The sequence below is a fragment of the Trichosurus vulpecula genome, chromosome 7 (assembly GCF_011100635.1).
Source record: "Trichosurus vulpecula isolate mTriVul1 chromosome 7, mTriVul1.pri, whole genome shotgun sequence".
In the NCBI taxonomy this organism is placed as follows: Eukaryota; Metazoa; Chordata; class Mammalia; order Diprotodontia; family Phalangeridae; genus Trichosurus; species Trichosurus vulpecula.
In genome coordinates, this window is record NC_050579.1 from 236,761,255 (window position 1) to 236,786,799 (window position 25,545).

Genomic DNA, 25,545 nt, shown 5'->3' on the forward strand with positions numbered 1-25,545 from the left:
ATGCCCACATTTTAATGATTTCGAATGTATATTTTTTAAAAAGTCTTAAAATGGATTGACTCCACTCATATATCTGATTTTTTCATAAGTAAGTAATCCAGAATACTAATGACCAAGGAATCTGGAAAATTAACCCCAAAAGTTAGTACATATTGAAGAAGGGTTATCTCATCTCACACACACACACACACACACACACACATATTTGAAAAATGACAGTGTCTATTGCTATATTTTCCATCATAATCTTACTTTCTAGTAATAAAACATGAAAATCTCCAGGTTAATTCTATGGTATAATTCAGATCACCAACAACATAGTTTTCAAATATGACGGCATATTTGCAGTGACACGGCTAGTACCTTAAACCTAATTACTAAATTATTGCATACTTTCTAAATCCATAATTCAGCTACTCCTATTTAACTTGCCACCATTACCCCCCCCCCCCCGCCCCAACCTCTTTAGAAAGAGATTTAGGAAACAAGGACATATAATGGAGGAAGGAATGAAAATGGGCTACAGTAAGAAGCTACTACAGAGAAAAGAAAGAATGCATGAAAATCATTTATTAAACATTTACTATGTGCCAGACACTGTACTGAGCACTGGGTTTCCAAATACAAAAAAACAGTTCCCACCCTTAAGGAACTTACATTCTTATAACACAACCCAACACCTTTAAGAGAATGGTGACCACGGAAGTAACTAAGATGAAAATTGAGATAGGAAAAATTGGGAAGGAGGGAAAACAATCCTCTTCCTTAATGCGAAGGGATTACCTTGTTTCCCTCCCTCTAGTGCAGTCAACGTAAAACTGATAACTGATATTGGTGGATACATTAAAAGAATTATATATATTTTTAAAAAACAAGGAAAATTGGAGGGAAGGCTTTTTTTGGCTGGGAAATGTAGGTTGGAAGACCAGCACCTCTGAACTCTTTGGAGACCCTGCTTCCCTACATGATAAATGCTTTGAGAGCAGGGAATGTTTGGTTTTTGTCTGGGTATTCCTGGAGCCTAGCACCCAGTACTAATATATAGCACATAATAAGCACCGAGTAAATGATTCCTTGATTAATTGATTAGGAGGTGACTTTTATTTCTGGTTCCAGGTCTAAGTTGGAGGGAAAATAGTCTCCTTCTAGGTTGCCAAGACCAGTTATAGAGAACAGATAAGGCAATAACAATTCATAGTATTCTTTTCTTGGGAATAAAGATTGTGGGGGGGAGTTTCATTTGCAGTCTCTCTCTCTCTCTCTCTCTCTCTCTCTCTCTCTCTCTCTCTCTTTCTCTCTCTCAGGAAGGTAACAAGTATTTTTAAGTGCTTAGTATGTGCCGGGCCCTGTGCTTCACTGAGGATACAAAGAGAAGAAAAAAAGAGACAATCTTGCCCTCGAGCAGTTTACATTCTGTTGGGGGAAGACAACACAAAAAAGGGGGAGGTTTGGAGTAAAGGGTACCCAGATGAAGACATGATGGCAAAGTCTACCAAGGAGTAGAGAGGATGGAATGCTAATGAATCAAGAACCCTAATGTTATTTACATATTTTCTTTAACTTATAAAGGCTGTATTCCATCCCTAACACTGATGTGCTCTCTTGCTCTTCCCAACTCTGGATAGGGAATCAGGGGATGTGGGTTAAGAGAGACTCTGTTCTACCACTGTTCTAACCAACAATGGGTTAACCTTGTAAAAGTCACCTCTCTTCCATGAACCTCAATTTTGTCATCCGCAAAACATGTGAATTGAGTAGATAATCCTTAATGCCCTAACTCTAGGATCCTATCTCTTTTTATTGGTCTCTCAGTTCACCTACTGAAAACTAAATAAGCCAAAAAAGATATGATTATTAGTACAAACAAAGTTTGCATCAATCATAGGGATTTATGCTATGGGTTACAAGTAATATATTTGGCTTTTAGTTAGAAACTTTCATTCTAGAACACTTGCTCTTTGGTTGTTTATAGCTACCCCATTTCAAAGGGATATGCTCCAATAGGATTTGTTTTGTGAAATTTGGATTCGGTCAAAGGGCCACAACCTAGAGGGCCACATGTGACTTCAAGGCTGCAGCATCCCCACCCGGGCTCAGAACACTAGTACCCAAATACTAGTCTATCATAATCTAGAGACCTAGATTTGGTCCCATCTCTGATACTTACTGGGTGTATGAACGTGACCAGAGGACCACTGAATTTCTGTGAGCCTCAGTCTCTTCTTCTGTAAAATGGGAGATAATAACTATTTAACCCTAGTGAAAGTGCTTTATAAATCTTAAAGGGGTTTAGAGGCAAATATGGGTTATTGTTATTATTCTGTTTATTTCTGGGCATAAATAAATACAAGGAAGAAAATGTAGTTCAGATGGAATGAAAGGGAACTTTAAAAGACCTAGAAGGCAAAAGCGAATACAGTTAGAATTTATAGGTAAAATAATTCAAATATGAGAATTATGAGATGGAAGAAAAACAATTTTTACTATTCGCAGCCAAAGACTCAGAAATCCTTCCCCTTGTACAGTCTGAATCAAGCAGTCAATTGAGAATTCATACAGCAGCCCCCTAAAAAGAAAACAAGATACTTTTGCTGACTTTCCTTTGCATAAATGGTCGCACAAGATGTAAATATTCATTACGCACCAGGATAGAGCCCGGGAAAAATAAATTAGAGAACCACCAATTCACAGATGAATGTGCAGTTTTTGTTTTTCTGCTCATTTCTAGCAAATAATCTTTGAGACAATGCCAATCTAGAGCAATGGTGGGACCTAGCAAAGTAAGCACTGGATTTTTGAGTCAGATGACCTGGACTCACACTCTCATTTTTGCTATTTATAATTCATTTTTCCATTAATGTAAAATATAAATGTGACCCTAGGCAAATGATAGACTCTCTGGATCTCAGTTTTGTTGTGTGTAAAATGAACATGAGTTGATCCTGAAGGTCCCTCCCAGCGCTAAGTAATCGGTTCCTAGACAACTACATTTCTCCTTGATCAAAGTCATACCCAAAGTTGCCTACCCTGATTTTTCTCCATACAAACTTTCACTTAGAAAGCCCACTAACAACCTGATTCATATAGGGTCTTAGTAGCTTAGTAATAAAAACCTACTTTACTACGTTTTTTTTTCTTCCAAGGAGCAAGAACAACAGGTAAAATTAAATTTTATAGTTTATGAACCAACGAACACAGTACTCTATAAATTACCAGGACTGAAAATAAAGTAAAACTTCACAATGCTTTAGAAACAGTTCTCAGAGAAGGTTTAAGATCTAGGTAACATAAACGGGCATGCTTTCTCTAAGTTATATTTCTACCAGTTAAAAAAAAGGGTTAGATAGTTTCGTGTTAAGTTACTGAGTTTAGTATAATTTATCGCCTCCAAAATAACTGACACTGAAAATAGACAAAAAGCATTAGTTCTACAGACATTAGTATACGCAGACAATAAGGACTTTCTACCGACCTTCCTTTTTATCTGTTGGCTGATTCATCGCTCGGCTTTTGATGACATCAGCTGGTGCTCCCAGGAGAAAAGCTACTAGTCTAGAACATATACTAGAAAAGTAGGGAAAGATGAATGGACATACAATTACAAAGAAGAGAGAAACCTGATATTTAGGAGAAAAACCCAATATACCACAATATTGTAATGATCGCCATGTTTAATGTTCTCTTTCCACCTTTAAATTAACCATTTACTTTCTTTTTCTAGATAGGTAATAAATTATGCTAAATGAATACGAAAGAATCTCAACAGCATTCTTTGAAAATCTGGGTTTTTCCCACTGGGGAGAGTATAGAGGTAATACTGAAAAATACACTGAAGAAAACAACACCTTAAAAAATAGACTAACTCAAATGGCAAAAGAGCTCCAAAAAGCCAATGAGGAGAAGAATGCCTTGAAAGGCAGCATTAGCCAAATGGAAAAGGAGGTCCAAAAGACCACTGAAGAAAATACTACCTTAAAAATTAGATTGGAGCAAGTGGAAGCTAGTGACTTTATGAGAAATCAGGATATTATAAAATAGAACCAAAGGAATGAAAAAATGGAAGACAATGTGAAATATCTCCTTGGAAAAACCACTGACCTGGAAAATAGATCCAGGAGAGATAATTTAAAAATTATTGGACTACCTGAAAGCCATGATCAAAAAAAGAGCCTAGATACCATCTTTCAAGAAATTGTCAAGGAGAACTGCCCTGATATTCTAGAGCCACAGGGCAAAATAGAAATTGAAAGAATCCATCGATCGCCTCCTCAAATAGATCCCAAAAAGAAATCTCCTAGGAATACTGTCGGCAAATTCCAGAGCTCCCAGATCAAGGAGAAAATAGTGCAAGCAGCCAGAAAGAAACAATTTGAATTTTGTGGAAACCCAATCAGAATAATCCAAGATCTGGCAGCTTCTACATTAAGAGATCGAAGGGCTTGGAATACGATATTCCGGAGGTCAATGGAGCTAGGATTAAAACCTAGAATCACCCTCCCAGCAAAACTGAGTATCATGCTCCAAGGCAAAATATGGATTTTCAATAAAATAGAGGACTTTCAAGCTTTCTCAGTGAAAAGACCAGAGCTGAATAGAAAATTTGACTTTCAAACACAAGAATCAAGAGAAGCATGAAAAGGTAATCAAGAAACAGAAATTGCAAGGGACTTACTAAAGTTGAACTGTCTTGTTTACATTCCTACATGGAAAGATGATGTGTATGATTCATGAGACCTCAGTATTAGGGTAGTTGAAGGGAATATGCATATATATGTATATATATATATGTTTATGTATATATATAAGTGAATGTGTATGTATGTATATATCTATGTGTATATGTATGTATGTACATGTATATATATATATATGTGTGTGTGTGTTTTTATATATGTGTGTGTATATATATATATATACATATGTAAAAGAGAGAGAGTAGACACAGGGTGAGTTGAAGATGAAGGGAAGATATCTAAAAGAAATAAAATGAAATTAAGGGATGAGAGAGCAACATACTGAGAGAGGGAGTTAGGGAAAGATAGAATGGGGTGGATTATCTCACATAAAGGTGGCAAGAGGAAGCAGTTCTGTGGGAGGAGGGGAGAGGGCAGGTGAGGGGGGAATGAGTGAACCTTGCTCTCATCAGATTTGGCCTGAGGAGGGAATACCATACATACTCAGTTGGGTATCTTACCCCACAGGAAAGAAGAGGGAGGAAGATAAAAAAAATAAGAGGGGGGGGATGATGGAGGGGAGGGCAGATGGGGGTGGAGGTAATCAAAACAAACACTTTGGAAAGGGGACAGGGTCAAGGGAGAAAATTCAATAAAGCAGGATGGGTTGGGAAGGAGCAAAATGTAGTTAGCCTTTCACAACATGAGGATTGTGGAAGGGTTATACGCGTGTGGCCTAGGTTGAATTGCTCGACTTCTTAAGGAGGGTGGGTGGGAAGGGAAGAGGAGAGAGAATTTGGAACTCAAAGTTTTAAAAACAGATGTTCAAAAAAAAAGTTTTTGCATGCAACTAAAAAATAAGATACACAGGCAATGGGGCGTAGAAATTTATCTTGCCCTACAAGAAAGGAAGGGAAAAGGGGATGAGAGGGGAGAGGGTTGATAGAGGGGAGGGCTGACTGGGGAACAGGGCAACCAGAATATATGCCATCTTGGAGTGGGGGGGAGGGTAGAAATGGGGAGAAAATTTGTAATCCAAACTGTTGTGAAAATCAATGTTGAAAACCAAATATGTTAAATAAATAAATTTAAATTAAAAAAATGTTAGATAGATAACGTTGTTGTGTTTTATTTGAAAATTACAAAAATTGTATATTTTGTTTCACGTGCTAAGTCCTTGGGCATGAGTAACCTTCAAGATTGAGAACTGTACTAGCAGATAGTTGTTGCTTTTTTCCTTTTAAATGTGTTGCATTAATGACTTTTGTTTTTGTATCAAACATTTCTGAATATTGGCCATTGCTTTTAAAATTGGTTTTGCTTTATTCAGTTCAATCATATGGCACAGTGAAAAAAACGGTTGAAGCTGAAAGAAATGTGCTAAGAAGTCACATAACCAAACTGACAGGTTACATTATAAGCTCAAGTTATCAAAAATCAATTGGGCACTTATTAAAGCAAGATAATCTTTTTCTTCCCTGATTGATTTTATGTGTGACTCCCCACAAAAGCTTTTCTGAGCCTTCTTTTCTCAAGCTTTTCATAATTCCCTTCCCCAATCACTGTCAGCTGAGGAACGCACCTCTTACCTTACAAAGAAAATTGAGGTAATTTGAAATGAGCTCTTTATCTCAAAACCACTTAACATCATACCCCTCCCTCCACTCTCTTGTCCCTCTCCCCAGCCTCTGAAAATGAGATGACCCTTTTTGGTAGGGCCAACCCCTCTACATGTATCCTTGATCTCATCCCTGTCTTCTCCAGCACATTAAAACCTGTCATTTTTTCTTAAATCTTCAACCTCTGCCTATCCTGATTCCTTCTCCATCACTTTCAAACATGCCCAAATCTCTCCATCCTTCAGGTTTGGGGCTGAGATAGGAGTGGGAAGGAAGGATAGAAATTTTCACTAAACTTCCAAGTTATAATCTTTTCTCTGCTGCCTTTCTCAGCAAAATTCTTGGGGGAAAATATTCTTACATTTTCTGCCTTGACTAAATGCTCTCTTCTCAATCACTCCCCAACCTTGCAATCTCTTTCTCTCTCTCTCTCTCTCTCTCTCTCTCTCTCTCTCTCACTCTCGCGCTTGCTCCCGCACTCCCCTGCTCTCGCTCCCCTCTCTCTCTTTCCCTCCCTCCCTTCTCTTCTGTTTCTCTTCCCCTTCTTGTCCTCTCTCTCTTCCTCTTTACTCTTTCCCTCCCTCCTTCCCCGTCTCTCTATATCCCTCTCTTCCATCCCTCCCCTTCTATTTCCCCTGTTCTCCTCTCACTTCTTCCCCCTTCTTTCTTTCTCTTATATCATCCTCATCATAATCATCATCATCGTCATCATCATCTCTGTGAGGATGACTCCCAGGACTAGCCCCAGTCTCTCTAAGCTTCAGTCTCAAATGACCAACTGCCTATTGGGCATTTCAAATTGGATGTCCTAGAGACATCTCAGGCTCAAATATGCCACAAAACAGAACTTATTATCTTTCCCCATAACCTGCTCCTTTTCCAAACTTCCCTATTTCCATCAAAGGAATAATCACCATTTTCCCAGTCTCTCGTTTGCAACCTCGGTATTATCTTTGACTCATTCTCCCACAGTCACATCAGTGACCAGATCTCGCCTTTTCTACCCACATAACATCTCTCACCTTTTATTCCTTCTCTCTATTCACACAATATTTCAGTTCCAGACCTTATCGCCTCTCATCTCTATTGACTGATCTGTCTAAATGCTTATTTATAGTCCTCATTTGAGCCTTAGACAGGTAAAGTGACCTTCATCTAAGTGGCAATGCTGGGACCTGAACTGAAGTGTTCCGATTAGAAATTCATGGCTCTTCCAACTTCTGTGATTCTAGTCATTCCCCCGGGACCTTCCAATCATGCTAATGCTGATGAAACGAACAGAAGTGGTCAGCCACTGAGTTAGATTAGAGTTTGTGTAGAAGCCAAAAAGCTGGTACTATACCTAAAGGTTTGGGAGATACAGGTGAGAGGTGATGAGGGACAGAACTAGAATAATAGCCATGTGATTGAAGAGGAGATGTTGTGAAGGAAACACATAGCTGGAGTTAGAATCTATAATTTCCTTTTATCATGGTGGAATATAGGTTGGAGTCACATTATGGAAGACCCTGAATGCCAGATATGGTAGGGAGAAAGCAGCAGTCATCTGATAGAAATGAAACCTTATCTACAACTGGACAAAAGACAAGTAAACAAAAAGGAATGTGTTCTAGATAAATGGGGCCTACTGATCCTCTCTGTACCTGCATTCCATATTCCTTCCCCATGCTTTCACACAGGCTATCTTCTATGCCAGTTGGTAACTCCTTTGGGAAGCTTTCCCCAATACCCCAGCTCCCCATTTGTTAGAGCTCCTTCATACTTCAAATTACTTTGTTTTCACTTATCTAGGTTCATAGTTTATCTTGCCTCATCCCTGCCTCCTCATAGAATAGAAGCTGTTGGAAGGCAAGGACTGTTTGGCTTTTGTCTTTGTATCTCTAGCACTTAGCACAGGGCTTTTCATGAGTAAATATTTGATAAATGTTTATTGAACTGAATTGAATTCTAAAATCCTAGTTATTTATTTATTGATTCATTTATTAAGTATATGCTAGGTCATGGAGATACAAAGACAAAAACAAATCCTGAGGCCTCTGACACATACAGGCTGTGTCACCCTAGATAAGTCACTTATCTTCTCCATTTCCCAAACAACTCTCAAGGACAATATTGCCAATCTAGGGGTGTCTCATTAGGATCTTCCCAAAATGATGAAACTGAAAGTCTGCTTTTTAATAAATGGAAGAAAAGTTAATAGAAAGTAGTATAAAAATCAGACTCAAATAATTACCTTCCTAAACCTTGAGTCAGATAGTCTTCAAGTGATATGTTCAGTAATAGCAAGTGCTTCACTGTATCCATAAATCTGGAGATCAAGAGAAAAATCATCAAGAGAAAAAGTAAAAATGAGACTTAATTATCAGAAAAACTTTTAGATTTGTTTTTTAAACCATAAGGTTTTGACAATGGGCTTATTTTCTCCAGTCAAGCTAAGATAATATGAATTAATTAAGCACCATTTTTGTTACAATGTGCCAGGCACTGTGCTAAGCATTGGGGATATAAAAAGAAGCAAAAGACAGTCCCTTCTCTCAAGGAACTCACAGTCTAATGGGCAGAAAGAAAAAAAAACAGCCCCTATTCTCAGTTTAATGGGGTAGATATCACACAAACAACTATGCACAAACAAGAAATACACAGGATAAACTGCAGATTATCAACAAAAGGGAAGGCACTTGAATGAAAGGGGAAAGAGAAAGGCTTTTTGTAGAAGGTGGGATTTTAGCTGGGATGGCCAAAGAAAATGAAATAAATTTATCCATGACTCCACTCGCCATCACTGGGTACTTCTTACTGGACAGGACTCCCTTATATGTGATGCCTTCCCCTATTACAAGGTAAGCTTCTTGAGGGAAAGGATGGTTTTTGCTTTGCTGTATTTGTATCAGCAGCTGTTAGCACAACAGCTGACTCAAAGTAATTATTTAACAAATGTTTTATCATTCATTCATTCATCTGTCCATCCATCCATCCATCTATCCATCCATCCATCCATCCCTCCACTAAAAAAAGCAAGTAATAGCACTTGCTTAAAAATCTTTTAAATAAAATTAGTTTGAAGCAACTAAGTCATGAAGGTGAGCAAATAATTCTTTAAAGAATACTCCTTGACTCGTGATGGAAAGAGCTGTCCACATCCAGAAAAAGAACTACAGAGTCTGAATGCAGATTGAGGCAAACTATTTCCTCTCTCTCTCTCCCTTTTTTCCTCTTTTTTGGTTTTGTTTCTTCTTTCTCATGGTTCATTCCATGGTTATACGTCTTCTTTACAACTTGAATATTGTGAAAATAAGTTTAAAGTGAAGGTATATGTAGAACCTATATCAGATCGCATGCCATCTTGGAGGGGGAAAAGGGAGGGGGGGGGAAATTTGAACTCAAAAACTTGTGGAACTGCTATAAACTAAAAATAAATAAATTTGAAAAAAGAGAAAGAAGTATACTCCTTGGTAGAGTAACAAGACAGCTGAGAAAGAGCAGGGACTCCTTGATTTCTTTTTTCCATATCAAGAAACAAACATCAATGAGCTCCAAAACCCTGGAAAATAACTACTGGGACTATAATCCTTTAGAAACTTAAAGTTTTTAATAAATTTCTTAAGAAAGTGAAGATTATATAATATTTTGAGATTTGAGGGATCAGTTTTATTCTTTTTTTAAAATGGCTACAGGCCAATCAATTCAATGACCAACTCATGATTCCAAAGAGCCAATCATGAATCATGCTACCCATCACCTCACTGAGAGGCACAGAATAAGACATATCTCCAGATATAGTCAATGTAAGATTTTGGCTTGCTTGACGGTATATCTGTAATAAAAATTTTTACTTTCTTTTTTTCTCAGTGACGGGCGGGCAGGGAGTAAGGAGCTAGAAATAGGGAAGCCAAAAAAAAAGGGTCACTGGAATATGTTTTTGAAATGCCCAAAAAAGAACAGAAGGAAGGCCAAGAATAAAACAGGATAGCTTTGAAAGTTAAATGTTGAATTTATTATGTACTTTAAAAGAAAGGCAAACCATACATAATAAAGATTTACAGTTTAATATGCAAGTCTATCTTTCTGTCCTACAAGTACAGATAGGGATACTTAATTGATGTTTAAGTTCAAAATTGAAAGAAATAAAAATAAATTGCTAAAGAAAAAAAGGTAAGCTGTTTTCCTATATCTAGAACTAATTACCTCACTTGGGAGCTGTAAGTAAATGTAGTTACTGGACTGGATTTGTATTTTCAAATGTAAACTCATCTCTTTTCCTACCTGATGGGGTCATTCCCTCCTAAACTGTCTTCACATTCCACCTATTATTTTTCCAGGTTATTTGTGCATACATCTTATTTTCTAAGAAGGTGTGACCACAGTGAGCCTAATCAAGACTGATGAGGTTTAGAGAAGGGGTATCTTCCTACACAAAATGTAACCATCCCTATTTATACAACATTGAATATACTGGAAAGACTGCTAAATTTAAAATCTCAGATCTTAAGACTCTAGAGCAGCTAGGTGGTACAGTGGATAGAGTGTCAGTCCTGGAGTCATGAAGACTCATATTCCTGCATTAAAATCTGGCCTTACACAGTAGCTGTGTGACCCTGGCCAAGTCACTTAACTCTGTCTGCCTCAGTTTCTTTATCTGTAAAATACATTGGAGAAAGAAATGGCAAATCATTCCAGTATCTTTGCCAAGGGAATTCCAAATGAGTGATGAAGAGTCAGACATGACTGAAATGATTGAACAAAAAACCCCATTCAATATTATGGTAATGCCTATAAATGTTAAGTAGTTTTAAGCCTCTTGCATTGTGATACTGTGTTTTCAGTTTATTTCCATTTATGTAGACGATGTGGTACATAGTAGAAGTAGCATCTGACTTGCCAGCAGGAGATAATTACTGCATTCTCCTGATTCTGTTCACTTCACTTTGCATCAGTTCATATAAGTCTCTCTAGATTTTTCTGAAACCATCCCCTTCATCATTTCTTGGAGCATATTATGTATTCTATCACATTCATATATCATAACTTGTTCAGCCATTCCCTAATCGATGGGCATCCCATCAGTTTCCAGTTCTTTGCTACCACAAAAAAGAGCTGCTACAAATATTTTTGAACATATGGGTCCTTTACCTTTTTCTTTGATCTCTTTGGGGTACAGACATAAGAGTGGTATTGCTGGGTCAAAGGATATGTAGTTTTATAGCTTTTGAAACATAATTTCAAATTGCTCTTCAGAATGGTTGGATTAGTTCACAGCCCCACCAGAAGAAATTCACTAGTATACATATTTTCCCACATCCCCCTCCAATATTTGTCATTTTCCTTTCCAATCATCTTGGCCAACCTGATGCATTTGAAGTGGTTAAATGTTATTATATATGTTACTCTAATGATATGACAAAAAATTAAAAGGTGAGGAAGATATGAGATCATTCTGTGTCTACTGTTTGTAGATTATATTTTTAAAATTTTTATCCTAAGAACAAAATATAGTCTTTAAATTTTTAAAAAATTAACAAAAATATTTTATTGTTCTCCCACTTTCCCCCACCTTTGCCGTTGAGGGAAAAAGAAAGAAAAACAAACCCTTTGTAACAAATATGAATAAGCCAAGCCAAAAAAAAATCCTGCATTGGCCACATACAAGAAATATATTTCTCAATCTGTAATCTGAGTCCATAAGCTATCTGTCAAGAGGTGGCAGCAGGATCCATCATGGTTTATTTGGAATTATGGTAAGTAATTGCATTAATCTGAGTTCTGAAGTCTTTTATGGTCATTTGTTTTTAAAGTGTTACTGCATAAATTATTCTCCTGGCTCTGCTTACTCCATTCTGTATCAGCTCACATAAATCTTCCCAGCTTTCTCTGAAACTGTTTAATTCACCATTTCTTACAGCATAATAGTTTACCATTACACTCTTATACATAATTTATGCAAGCATGCCCCAAATGATGGAAACCTTCTTAGTTTCCAGTTCTTTGCCATTTAAAAGAAAGAGTTGCTATGAGAATTTTTTTTTTACATGAATGCTTTTCCTCTTTGTCAGATTAGAGACCTAGTAGTGTAATCGCTAGTTCAAAAAGTATACATAGCTTAATAACTTTTTGAGCATAATTCCCATTTGCTTTCCAGACTGCCCGAATCAATTCATAGCTCCACCAGCAGTGCATCCATTAATGTACCCATTTTCCCATAGCAACTCTAACATTTTTCACTTTCCTTTTTTGTCAACTTTGCCAATCCAGTAGGTGGGAAGTAGAACCTTAAGAGTTGCATTAATTTGCATTTCTCTAACTATTAATGACTTGGCACATCCTTTTAATATGGTTATTGACAGCTTGAATTTTTCCTTCCGAAAAGTACCCATTCAAAACCTTTGACCATTTATCAATTGGGGAATGACTCATTCTTACAAATGTGAATCTATTTCCTAAATATCTTGAAAGTGAGACCATTATCAGAAAAACTTTCTGCAAAGATTTTTTCCTAGTCACCTGTTTCCCTCTTAATTTTAGTTGCATTGTTATTATTCATGCAAAAACTTTTAAATTTTATATAATCCAAGTTGGTCATATTCTCTTCTGTGATTCTCTCTATAGCTTTTTTCTGGTCATGGACTCAACCTTATCCATAAAAGCAATTTCTTCTTTGTTCCTCTAATTTGCTTATAATGTTACCCTTTATGTCTACATCATGTACACATTCAGAGCTTAATGTGGCATATGGTGCGACATGTTGGTTTATATCCAGTTTTTGCCAGATCGTTTTCTAGTTTTTCCCAGCAGTTTTTGTTGAATAAGTTCTTACCACAATAGCAAAATGTAGTCTTAAATGATGCCCTTCCACAAGGTGTCTACAGTGGTGGGATTCAAATGAACTAACAACCAGTTCTTCACGGAACTGAGCCGAGGTGCCATCCCTGCCACTGACGTGGTGGGCACAGGCCCGGCCCCCCCTGCTATCAACCAGTTGGCAGAATTCAACCAAAAATTAGGTACCAGTGCTAACTGGCTTAATTCCACCACTGGTGGTTTTCCATGCATAAGTTAAGATCATAGAAGATTCCTTGGTAGATCTTCAATGATTATCTATCAATATTGAAGGGAGATATATTCGTTCAAGTATAAATGGAAGAAGGCTTCTCTACAGACAATAAGGTTCTGCAGATCTCTTATTTTTAGATTACTTTGTGCTGATTGGTCCAGATATATAGCCTCCTAAATGAAATCCACAAGAATCCAAGAGTTCTGCTTAACCTCTCTCCCTTTTTTGCAGAAATCAGGTTGCACTAGAATATTGCACTAACTGCCATTTGTGGTTGAGGCACTGCTTAGTTTTGTCGAATGGATTTTGTTTCCACCTTTTTTATTCATTGCTACAAAAGATAGCTCACTGGGTACAGGAAGAAGTAAGATAATATTAAAAAGTGAAAATGAGGTGAAAATAAAAGGTATTAATGAAAAAAGAGGTCTACCTAATAATTCACATAAAAAAACAAGTATATGGGGTATGCCTATTTTCCAGTCCAAGATATGCTACCGGACATCCAGCTGATCTGTCTAATTAGTACATACATCATGTAAAGATATGGCAGATGGACAATGAGGTAGGCCCTGAAGCAAATAGGAGTAGTAAATTGGCCTGGGTTTTACTTGGAAAACTGTGAAGCACTGTTAATAGTTCCAAGCTTCTTAATGAAATGAGGATCCACACTGTTAACACAAGTATTCCTCTGGTGATTCTATAAAGCAATGAATCATGAACTACACTTACCTGAAGGATATGAAACTGTAAGTCACTCAAAGGACAACAGAGAGATGTGGTGGGTATAGAGAGATAGTGGTGGGTATAAACAGACTGTAACAAATTACTGATGATGTATACAAGTAGTGGCCTTCTCCTTACCAATGCCTATCCCTCTCTTGTCTTTTTGATACTATCCCCTCTTTCAGGCTGCCCTTATAATCATCCTCTCCATCTCATCTTTAATCTCTTGCCAACTATTGATTCATCCTCTGCTGCCCATAAATACACAGGGAATCCCTCATCCTAAAAACAAAACAAAAAAACCTTACTTGATATATATTTTTTTCAACTAACAAGCATTTATTTTCTTTCCCACCCACCTCCCATCGGCCCATGGCAGGGAGGGGGAAAAACAAAATTCTTCTAACAAATATTCATTGTCAAACAGAAACAAATGCATACATTAACCATGTCCAAAAATATATGGCTTATTCTTCATCTTGAGTTCATCACCTCTCTGTCAAGAGGCAGATAGCATGTTTCATCATCAGTTCTCTGGAATTGTGGTTGGATATTGCTTAGATCCGAGTTCTAAAGTCTTTTTAAAGTCATTTATCATTACAATGTTGTTGCTGTTATGTAACTTATTCTCATGGTTTAGTTCACTTTACTCAGTATTAGTTCTTACGAGTATTTCCATGTTTTTCTGAAATTTTGTTTTTGGTCATTTCTTATGATACAATGGCATTCCATTACATTCACATACTGTAATTTGTTTAGCTGTTCCCCAGTTGATGGACACCCCTTTAGTTTCTAGTTCTTTGCCACTACAAAAGGGACCACTATAAATATTTTTGAACATTTGGGTCTTTTACCTCTTTGTACCATAGGCAGTAGTATTGCCGAGTCAAAGGGTATGCATAGTTTAGCAATTTTTTGGCCACAGTTCCAAATTTTCCCAAATGGCTGGACCAGTTCACAGGCCTACCATCAGTGCATTAATGTCTCTGTTTTCCCATAGTTCCTTCAACATTTGTCCTTTGCCTTTTTTGCCAATTTTGCTGATTTGGGGTACATGGTACAACTTCAGAGATGCTTTAATTTGCCTTCTTCCAATGAGGAAAGTAAAATTGATCTTGTATCATTTTCTTATTGATTCTACTTACAAGTAATTGATTTTGCCCTGTAACTGCTTGTGTCCTATAACTGCTTAAGTCATGGTTCTTTGTCTCTGAACTTAGTTCAGTATTTAGCTCTCTTGTAATGGGTTAAGTTTAAAAATCCAGTTCTTCTGTCTCAAGGAATTTAACTGACTTTGGAGAATGTATATGAACAGAAAGGGAGTTTGGGTCTAATATCTTTATGCCACCAAGCTATCCTTCAAGAATGTCTGGTTTGTGATCCAAAAGTCTAGACCACTGTCTTGTACCTGGACTCAAACAAAAAGAACTTCTTAGTCGTATGAAAAAAGAAGGGTGAGTCATTACCAAACTTCCAACCAGTCATGTTGTTCTCTGTGCCTCAGCTCTATAACCAATCATGCTATCCTTAATTCCACAGTGTCCTTTATTACACTTCTCTGTTCTTTGTTCTGTACTGCTGCCCCCCCGCCCAAACCTGAAATAATGGCAGCTGTCCTCTTACTTGGAGTCTTTGGCATTAAAGAAGGCAGGGTAGCATGCCCCTACTAATACATGTTATCTTGCTCAAAGATCTGCCCCAGTTTAATACTAATTACTAATTGTAGGGAGTTAGTGCCGACCCCAGGGCTGCTCAGACCCTAGCGCTTGGCCTGTTTCCTGGGTAATACCAGACAGGCCTAGTAGGAGTTGGAACGGTAGGCGCCCGGAGGAAAGACTTCCGTTCCTAGCAGCCCCCCTAACAGCACCCCCCTCCTGCTCTGATAGCCATCCTTTCTCATGCAGGCAGAGTCCATCCACCAAGGACTCACAAGCCCAGTAGGAAGAACCCAGCTGGCCACTACCTAATGCTCTTGAACTAGTGCCTAACACAAACATGCTTTAATTAATGGGAACTTCTTGGATACTTTACAAGGGCATCCTGCCCTGTGCCTTACGTAGCTCATACAGTATTGATACCAGTTTGTATCCTGCCCGAGCCTTCCCATGCCTCTTTAGATACTATAGAAACAGCACTCCCCTCCTGTTCCCAGCCTTCCCTGTCACTGTAGAATAGCACTCCCCTCCTGTTCCCGTACTCCTATGGAAACCACCTTACCACAACCCTAGTTTTCCCATACGCTTGTAGGCAATATAGTTTATAATAATCCAGATTCTTCCCACCAGATATCGCTACTTACATCTAAGTACATCTCTTTTTTCCCATGCTTTCATCCCCTTGAACACCTGCTTCTGCTTATGTAGTGCAAAAACCTATAAAAATGGATAATGGCTTCCAATAAATCGGAGTTATAACCATCGTTCCTCCTGCCTCATCATTGGGTACTGAGATAGGGCAACTTGCTGGTCAAGACCCTAACAACTAATAATTATTGTTTGTTTCTTTTCCTATTCATAGAGAGGAAAGACAATTTCTTCCTTGCTTTTCTAACTGGCTTATAATGTCATCTTTTATATTTAAGGCATGGAGATTGGAGATTATCCTTATAGATGATGTAAGGTGTTGATCTAAATTGAATTTCTCTCAGGCTGCTTTTCAGTTTTCCAATGAATTTGTTCAATACAATTCAATATAGTGAGTTCTTACCTCAGTACCTGGGGTCCTCACTGAGTACAAATAAATACCCTATCTTTCTCCTCCTTCATATAATCAAATTCTTAAAAAAAGTTGCCTATTCTTATTACCTCCACATCTCTTACTTCTCAAACCTTTGGAACCTGGCTTCTGATTTCATTACCCTACTGAAACTGCTCAATACAAAGTTAAGGCCAAATCCAGTGGCCTTTTCTATCTTCATCTTTTTTCTCATGTCTGCATCATCTGAAACCACCTACCACCTAATCCTCCTGAATCCTTTCTTTTCTTGGGGTTTTTGCAATACTGCTCTCTCTTTGTTTTCCTATTTTCTTGACCACTCCTCAATCATTCTTTGCTGTATCATTATTCATATCCTACTTGTGTGGATGTAACCCAAGTCTTGGTCCTACAACTGTCTTTTTTGGGTAGTGATATCACTTCTCTTTGGATCAATTATAATCCTTAATCAAATGACTCCTAGATCTCGCATTAGCCATAGACTCTCTCTTGGGCATCTCTGCATCACCAAAGTCCTTGACACTGTCAAGTGTTTGGTTCAAAGTCAGAAATACATCTGGTTTTATCAAGAAAAATGACACTGAGGAAGATGCATTACCAACTGCCTTGCTGATGCATCTTGTAGAATGCTTTCCCTTTGTCTTGCAGCTGAATCCTCCAGTATATGTTGTCTCCACTTATTAGAATATTAGCTCCTTGAGAGTATGGACTATATTTCTTCTCTATTTGTATCCCTAGTGCTTTGCATATAGTAAGTGCTTAATACATTTTTTTTCATTCATTCATCCATTCATTTATCCACTCATCACCAACAGTCTATATTTTAAACTGGATGGTCAATAGGTATTTCAAACTCAACATTTCTAAAACAGAACTCATTATCTTTCCCCCTAAACCTACCCATCTTCTGAATTTTCCTATTTCTGTTAAGAGCACCAATCCTTTTCTGGTTGTACAAGTTCAGAATCTTAGAGGCATCCTTGACTTGTCATTTTCCTTTCCCCCATTTATCTAATTAATTACCAAGTTTTGTAATTAATTTGGAATTTACTTTCATATTTGGAATTTACCTTCATAAAATCTTTCACATCTATTCTTTTCTCTTTATTTACATGGCCACAATCCTAATTCAGGCCCTTATTACCTCTCTCATGGACAAATATAATAACATCTTGATTGGTCTCCCTGCTCCAAGTCCCTCCCCACTGCCAAAGTGACATTCTAAAGTACAGGTCTGACCATATCATTCTCCTACTCAATAAACTCCAGTGCTTCCATATTACCCTCAGGATAAAATATAAACTCCTCTGTTTGGTATTTAAAGCTCCTGACAACTCCTTTTTCTTACTTCCCTTTATGTACCACCAAACTGACCTTGTTGTTCTTAGCATTCTATCCCCTATCTTTGTGTAGTTATGCAAGTTATCTCTCATGCCTGGAATACACTCGCCATGTCCCTTAGAATACCTGACCCCATCCCTAGTTGCTAGAGCACTGACCCCAATTGTGTTGTACTTATTTGTATATATTTTATATGTACTTATTTCTGAACATATTGCCTTTCCTTATAAAATGTAAGCTCCATAAGCTTCATTGACTACTTGAATGATTGCTTCATTCCATTTTCATCTATAGGGCCTACTACATGCTTAATAAATGCTTGTGTATTGATAGAAGATATTGAGGAAATTAAAACAAGTGGATTTGTCATATAGCAAGAGCAAAAGATAGCAAAATGACAGCCTACTTGCTAACCTGGTATCCAAATAACATTAAAAAAAGTGCTAGGGAAAGGCCACCAGCACACTGGATGGACCCATTATGGAGGATTTACATAAGGATATGGATAAGAATTGCATAGGATGATAAAGTACAGATAGATCGTGATCTGCCTGGCTGGATAGAGTATCAGTCACATCATGAGCCTAATGAAGTATGGGAATATGTATTAGTATGCATATGTTTGTCTGTCAACTGGATGCTTTCTCTTAAGCATATTATATTTATATATTATATATATTATATAGGTATGTTATGAACTGCAGTGTTTTTACTTTACATACAAAATTGTTAAATGAATTTTGGCTTGGAATTAGGACAGAATTTCCAACAATTTCTGAAATGGCCCTAAACATACTTATGCCATTTTGTACTAAGTATTTATGCAAAGCAGCATTCTCAGCATTGATGGTTAAAAAATCAAAATATCGATCAACTCTGAAAAACAATGAAGATGGTCTATGTCTTGTAGTATTAAATATTCTGCCAAGATTTAATTCTTTATGTAAAAATAAACAAGCACATTCTTCTCATTAGTATGTAAATTTGTTTTCATCTTTAATAAATGGTAAAATTATATGTATACCAAAGAATTGTTTTAAAATAAATTTCTTTATGATTTATTATCAGTAAATGTTTGATTTGTATACCTATTTTATATACCTATATACTCAAACTTGAATTAAAATTTCTCAGGCTAAAAGGGGTCATGAGTGGGAAAAATTTAAGAAGCCCTGAATGGTAGACCACCTTGTCATAATCTCACAGTTGGCTGAAAGGTGGAGAGAATATAAAATCCCAGTATGCCTATTGTATGTTGCCTATGAAAAGTATCTAATTTCGGGCAGCTAGGTGGCTCAGTGAATAAAGTACCAGCTCTAGAGTCAGGAGGACCTGAGTTCAAACCCAGGCTCAGACACTTGACACTTACTAGTGAATTTGGGCAAGTCATTCAATCCCAACTGCCTTGCTTCCCCTCTCCAAATAAAAGTATCTAATTTAGTATAACAAAATTCAACCTTAGGAGAATTTATTACCAAACAAGAGATAGAGAACAGTATAAAATGCAAAATGGATAATTTTGATTAAATTAACTTAAAAAGTTTTTGCACAAACAAAACCAATGCAACAAAGATTAGAAGGAAAGGAGAAAGCTGGGAATGTTTACAGCAGTGTCTCTAATAAAGGCTTCATTTCTCAAATATATAGAGAACTGAGTCTAATTTATAAGAATACAAATCATTCCCCCATTGAGAAATGGTCAAAGGATATGAACAGGCAGTATGCAGATGAAAAAAAAATGAAAAAAATCATATGAAAAAATGCTCTAAATCATTATTGATTAGAGAATTGCAAATTAAAACAACTCTGAGGTACCACTTATTAGATTGGCCAATATGACAAAAAAGGAAAATGAAAAATGCTGGAGATGCGGTAAAATTGGAAAACTAATGCATTGTTGGTGGATTTATGAACCAATCCAACCATTCTAGAGAGCAATCTGGAACTATGCCCAAGGGCTATAAAACTGTGCATTCCCTTTGATCTAGAAATACTACTACCAGGTCTGTATCCCAAAGAGATCAGAGAATAGGGCAAAGGACTTACATATACAAAAATATTTATAGCAGTCCTTTTTGTGGTAGCAAAATAGTGGAAATTGAGGTGATGCTACCAATTGGGGAGTGGCTAAACAAGTTCAGGTATATGAATGTAATGGAATACTATTGTTCTGTAAGAAATGATGAGCAGGCAGGTTTCAGAAAAACCTGGAAAGACTTAGATGAACTGATGCTAAATGAAGTGAGCAGAACCAGGAGAACATTGTTCCCAGTAACCTCAACATTGTGTGATGATCAACTATGACAGACTTAGCTCTTCTCATTAATACAATGATCCAAGACAATTTCAAAAGACTCGTGAAGGAAAATGCCATCCATATCCAGAGAAAGAACTATGGAGTCTGAATGCAAGTGAAGCACACGATTTTCATTATTTTTGTTTTTTCTTATTTTTTTTTCCTTTTGTTCTGATTCTTTTTTCATAATATGACTAATGTGGAACTATGTTTAACATGATTATATATGTATAACCTATATCAGATTGCTTTCTGTCTTGGGGAGATGTGAGGGAAGAGGAGCGAGAAAAATTTTGAACTCAAAATCTCACAGAAATGAATGTTGCAAACTATCTTTACATGTAACTGGAAAAAAATAAAATACTGTAAAGTACAAAATGCAACCTTAAAGGCTGTCTCCTCCAACAAGGCAAAAATCATATAAGATTCTTTAATTGACACAACATAATATTTTTGTTCAACAATTCTCTGATTATTAATGTCAAGTAAGGTATAGATAGGGAGAAACATACTCACCAAAGGTGTTTACCACTGTAGTGGAGGATGAAAGGAACAGAATCCAAATGGAAGAGGTAACGTTCTCCAGATCACCCTGTTTATGGATAGCTCTGGGCTAATTGCATAAAGTCTGGAACAATGCAGAGCCTCATAAATGAGATCCATGAGAGCTCAAAAGTGTTTGATCTGGCTATCCACACAGGGAAAATTAGGCAGATAAAGAATGCCTATTGCTCAAACTGTGACGTGTAAGTTGGCTGCATAGGTAATAAAAGCTGTATATACTTTGGAACAGCATTGCATACAGACAAGGAACTGAGTCCAGAATTGAATAGGAAGAAGACAGTGGACTTGATTTTAATTGTTAAACTGCTCTTTCAATGATACCAAGCTTCTCCCTGAAATAAAGACCTGTCTTTTTAATAGCAATATTCTTCCAGTTTTGCTACACAGCTATGAGTGACAGAAAACCACAGTTTCTCAAGAATTAATATTGGAAGTCATCCAAATGGCAATGGAGAAGTATATGGTAAGCAAGTATACGGTAAGCATATTACCAACATATTACTAACAAGAAATTGTATGGAGGCATAAAGGATTTCATCTGAGAGAGGTGGGCTGGTCACATAGGGAGAGCAAGAGGTAAAAGAAGATCAGCAATTGTGCTGTACTTGTATCCATTTAATGTTAAGAGACCAAGAGGAGGACCCTCGGAATGTTGGATTGACCACCTGTGGCAATTTCTCCCTCCTCTTCCTCCTCCTTCTCCTCCTCCTCTTTCTCCTTCTCCTCCTCCTGCTCCTCCGCACTTTGCTACCACTAGAGTGAATATCTGCATTGATGAACCCAAAGATTTATTGAAGGACTAAGGCTAGAAAGAAATGTGTTTTTGAAACATTTCCCGCAAAGGGTTAAAATGATTAAAACATTTTCTGAACATTCTAGTTAATGGCAGAATTACAGGTCTTACTGTATGTGTAAAAACAGAGCAGCATTTCTCTGCCCACTTTTCCATTTAGCCAATTCTGGTGGATGGGGTTCTTTGAAAGCATGTCACTATGTTGCCGTTCTAATAACACTGATTAGAGCAAATGATTTGTAACTATGGCATTCCTAGAGAAGTGAATTTTACATATTCTAATTATATGACATTGGGCTTTCAGTCTACATTGCTATTTTAGACAAATAGTTTGTGTTTGTCTTTTTTTGTTGCTTTTGGCTAAAATCTTCACAGACTTCTAACGCAGATAAAAATCTCCTTATATACAAATTCCAAGAATGCATTTAATTTTACATTTTAAACTGTGCCCAGGGCTTGAGATGCTGGCATTAGAATGGTTCTTCTCTTCCTCCCACTCATACTATCTGTAACTATAGATAAGTCATTTAATTTTTTTCAGCATCCTAGACAACTCTCCAAGACTATGTGAATTATAGATCTGCATCAAGGAGGGAATTTGCTTACCAGGAGATCCCTACCCTGATGAATCAGAGGTCCAGAAAGTCACCCTTTTTCATCCCCTCAAAATCACTTATTTTAAACTTGTACTGTGAGATGTTTTTGTCTCAAAGACACTATTTTATATCAATCTAGTAATTAGCCAACCTTAAAGGTTTTACAGTAACAAGATTATTTTATACTTAACAAAGAGGAAATTGGTTATTTTCACAGAGTCACAAAGATATTCATAGGTGACCTTTTGGAACCCAGAAAACACTATGAAAAATAGACCATTAAAGATAATCAATTTAATCACTTGTACTGTATACTATTAATTCATACATTCAGCCTTCATAAGGCTTAACATGTGAGTGCACTGCATAAGTCAATAAATTAATACATTATCACATTAATACATTATCATTTATATGAAGAGTCAAGACTACATAGATGAAATGAGACTCAATACAATTAGAAACTTATGTCTTTTTAAAAGTGTATAAAACTTAGCAAATTGTCAAAAAATTGTTCATTCTTATGCTTGAAGATAGTCTCTCACAAACTGAACAAATGCTTTGGAGACATTGTATTTCTCTGATTGAAATATTCTTCTGCTTGATTTTGTCCTTTACACCAGAGAAAATATATTCGTTAGTCGCACTGAAGACAGGTGCTTATCCTGGGTGCGTGTGTGTTTGTATGTGTGTACATACACACATGTATATGTATATATACACATATATATGTGTATATATACATATATACACACACACACATATATGTGTGTAAACTTTTTTTTTCTTCTGGAGCTGAGTTATTGTTTTCCTGCAAGTGGCAACAGCAATTCTTTTTTCTTTTCTTTTCCTTTTTTTGTTTGTTTGTTTCTTCCTTCCTTCCTTTCTGTATCTAGGTGGTACCGTGGATAGTATCAGACTTAGAGTCAGGAAGACCTGAGTTCAAATCCTGCCTCAATCACTGGCTAGCTGAGTGTCTGTAGGCAACTCATAGCCTTTGTGCATCATATTCCTCATCTATTAAATGGAGATGAGAATACTAGCACCTAATTCACAGGGCTGTTTTTGAGAATCACACAAAATTTTCATACTTTGCAAACCTTAGAGCCTACATAAATGTTAGCTAGCTCTTTTAGTGCTCTTTGTGTTGCAGGGAATAGAGTGAATCCTGCTATATTCCTGGAAAGACCAGTACACACAGCACAGGGCCTAAGAGTGGCATACTTGGCCACAGTATTATTCTGTTTCTAGAGAGAAGCATCAGGCACTCTTCCCCTGGCACAAGAGAAGTTTAGAGAATCATAGTAATTAACAATTTATTCACAAATCTTTTCATTTCAAAGAAGCTGGCCAGGGGAAAGAAACTTGGACTTCTAGTCCAAAGATCTGGGTTGACCCCCAGCTCTAAAACGTCTGAGCTTCTTTGGCCATGTTACTGAATCTTGTTTCCTCACCTGTGAAATGAGGATAATAAAACTTGTGCAATCTACCCGTGTGACAGATACTTGGTTGTTGGGAGGTAAACATGAACTACTGTTATTATTAATTAATTAATTATTAATTAATATTGTTACTATTAATTTTCAGAGAAAACTAAAACCAGGAATTACTTGATTTGGCCATTTCTGAAATAAGAGAAAAACATTACCAACTGCAAGTTGAATGTCAAATGACTGTTCAATTTCTTTTAAGTTACCAAGTATGCTTACAAATTAATCACACAGATCATCAAACTGACTCTATTCAATACAAAAGCATCAGAGAAAAAATATGGAGTATGTGACTAGCAAGAATCAAGATAAATTCCTGAAGAAGCAGAATTTTTGATACTCAAACTTTTAAATAATCCCAAAATAAAAGGCTTTAATACTATTGTTGAAATAACTAGTTCACTACTTAAGCCATTAACTAGTGACCATAAGATTATTACTTACATAACAAAGGAGTAGAATATGCTAGACTCTCATAACAATATCACAATATGGTGGATAGCCATTCTTAAAGATGCATCCTTGCTGTGTGATCCCGGGCAAGTCATTTAAACCTGTCGGTGCTCTGGACGTCTCTCTAAGACTAAGTTGCAGAGGTGGTGCTGGCTCAGATTGGTAGAGGGATTTCTTCACTTGGGAGCTTCATATAGAAATGAAAATACACATCTTATCCCTATTTCTATTATAGCTATGACGACTTTGTTGTAATAATTTTACAATTCTTTGGACTTCTATAATTCGTAGCACTTTTATGTCACCTTGAAGTCCTTAAAGGATGTGTGTTACTAATTTGTCATGATTTACCCCTTCAAACGTATCTTTGACTTGTTTCCCTTTTGGTTACGTAAGCGCTGCTCTTGGTTTTTAACTTTAGTGTAAAATTCCTTAGAATTTTCCAGAAGCACTTGGGAAAGATAAAAAGCCCACAGACTTTCATTATTTGGGATTTGGGGCTGATGAAGGATAATCTATGCTACCACTACTCCAAATTATTTCTCAATAAATGAATAATTTATTAATATTTGATACTAATAAATCTACATTAGATTTGATCACCAAATACAAAACAAATTTATCTGCTTTCACATACCTGCATGTCTATAAAGCACAGGTATTCCTCCTTGCCAAAACATTAGAAAGCTCTCCTCCCTTGTGATGCCAATGGTTGTCTTTAGTATGCTCAGGTAGGGGGCACTTTCTTTTACCTAAGGGGTAAGTGCAATTTTTCCTTGCATTGGGAGTCCAGTTTTTGTGAGATCAAGAGGAAAGGTTGCTAAAGAAAAATAAAATAAAAGCAAAAACAATACCCAAGACATTCTGAAATACCAACATAGAAATGCTAAACTTAAAGGATTTACATGTCCACACTACATTATGCCAGAAAATCAGAAAATAAGCAAATTTTGATTACACGTGAATCAGTCTTGACATACCTGGAGCACCTACACTGAATTATGTAATTTTTATTTTTAATTTTTATAAGAATGGCTCCTAAGCTATATTTTTTTGGAGCATTACTTACATAGCAAGGTCTCATCTGTGGTCAGTTGCTGCATAGGAAATAGGAAGTCCCAAATTAGAGACTCATGATGGAAAAAGCTATCCACATCCAGAGAAAGAATTATGGAGTCTGAATACAGATTGAGGCAAACTATTTGCTCTTTTCTGGTTTTGTTTCTTCTTTCTC

At 36.8% G+C, this 25,545-nt stretch overlaps 1 protein-coding gene across 1 annotated transcript; it reads right to left on the reverse strand.

The window, feature by feature from the left end:
* Nucleotides 1-45: 45 nt before the first annotated feature.
* On the reverse strand, nucleotides 46-15,548 carry SLC25A27 (solute carrier family 25 member 27). Its single transcript, XM_036768346.1, is given in 6 exon segments — nucleotides 46-93; nucleotides 95-121; nucleotides 2,485-2,566; nucleotides 3,469-3,564; nucleotides 8,526-8,600; nucleotides 15,472-15,548. Coding segments are annotated over 6 exon segments (405 nt in total).
* Between the last annotated feature and the right edge of the window lie 9,997 nt (nucleotides 15,549-25,545).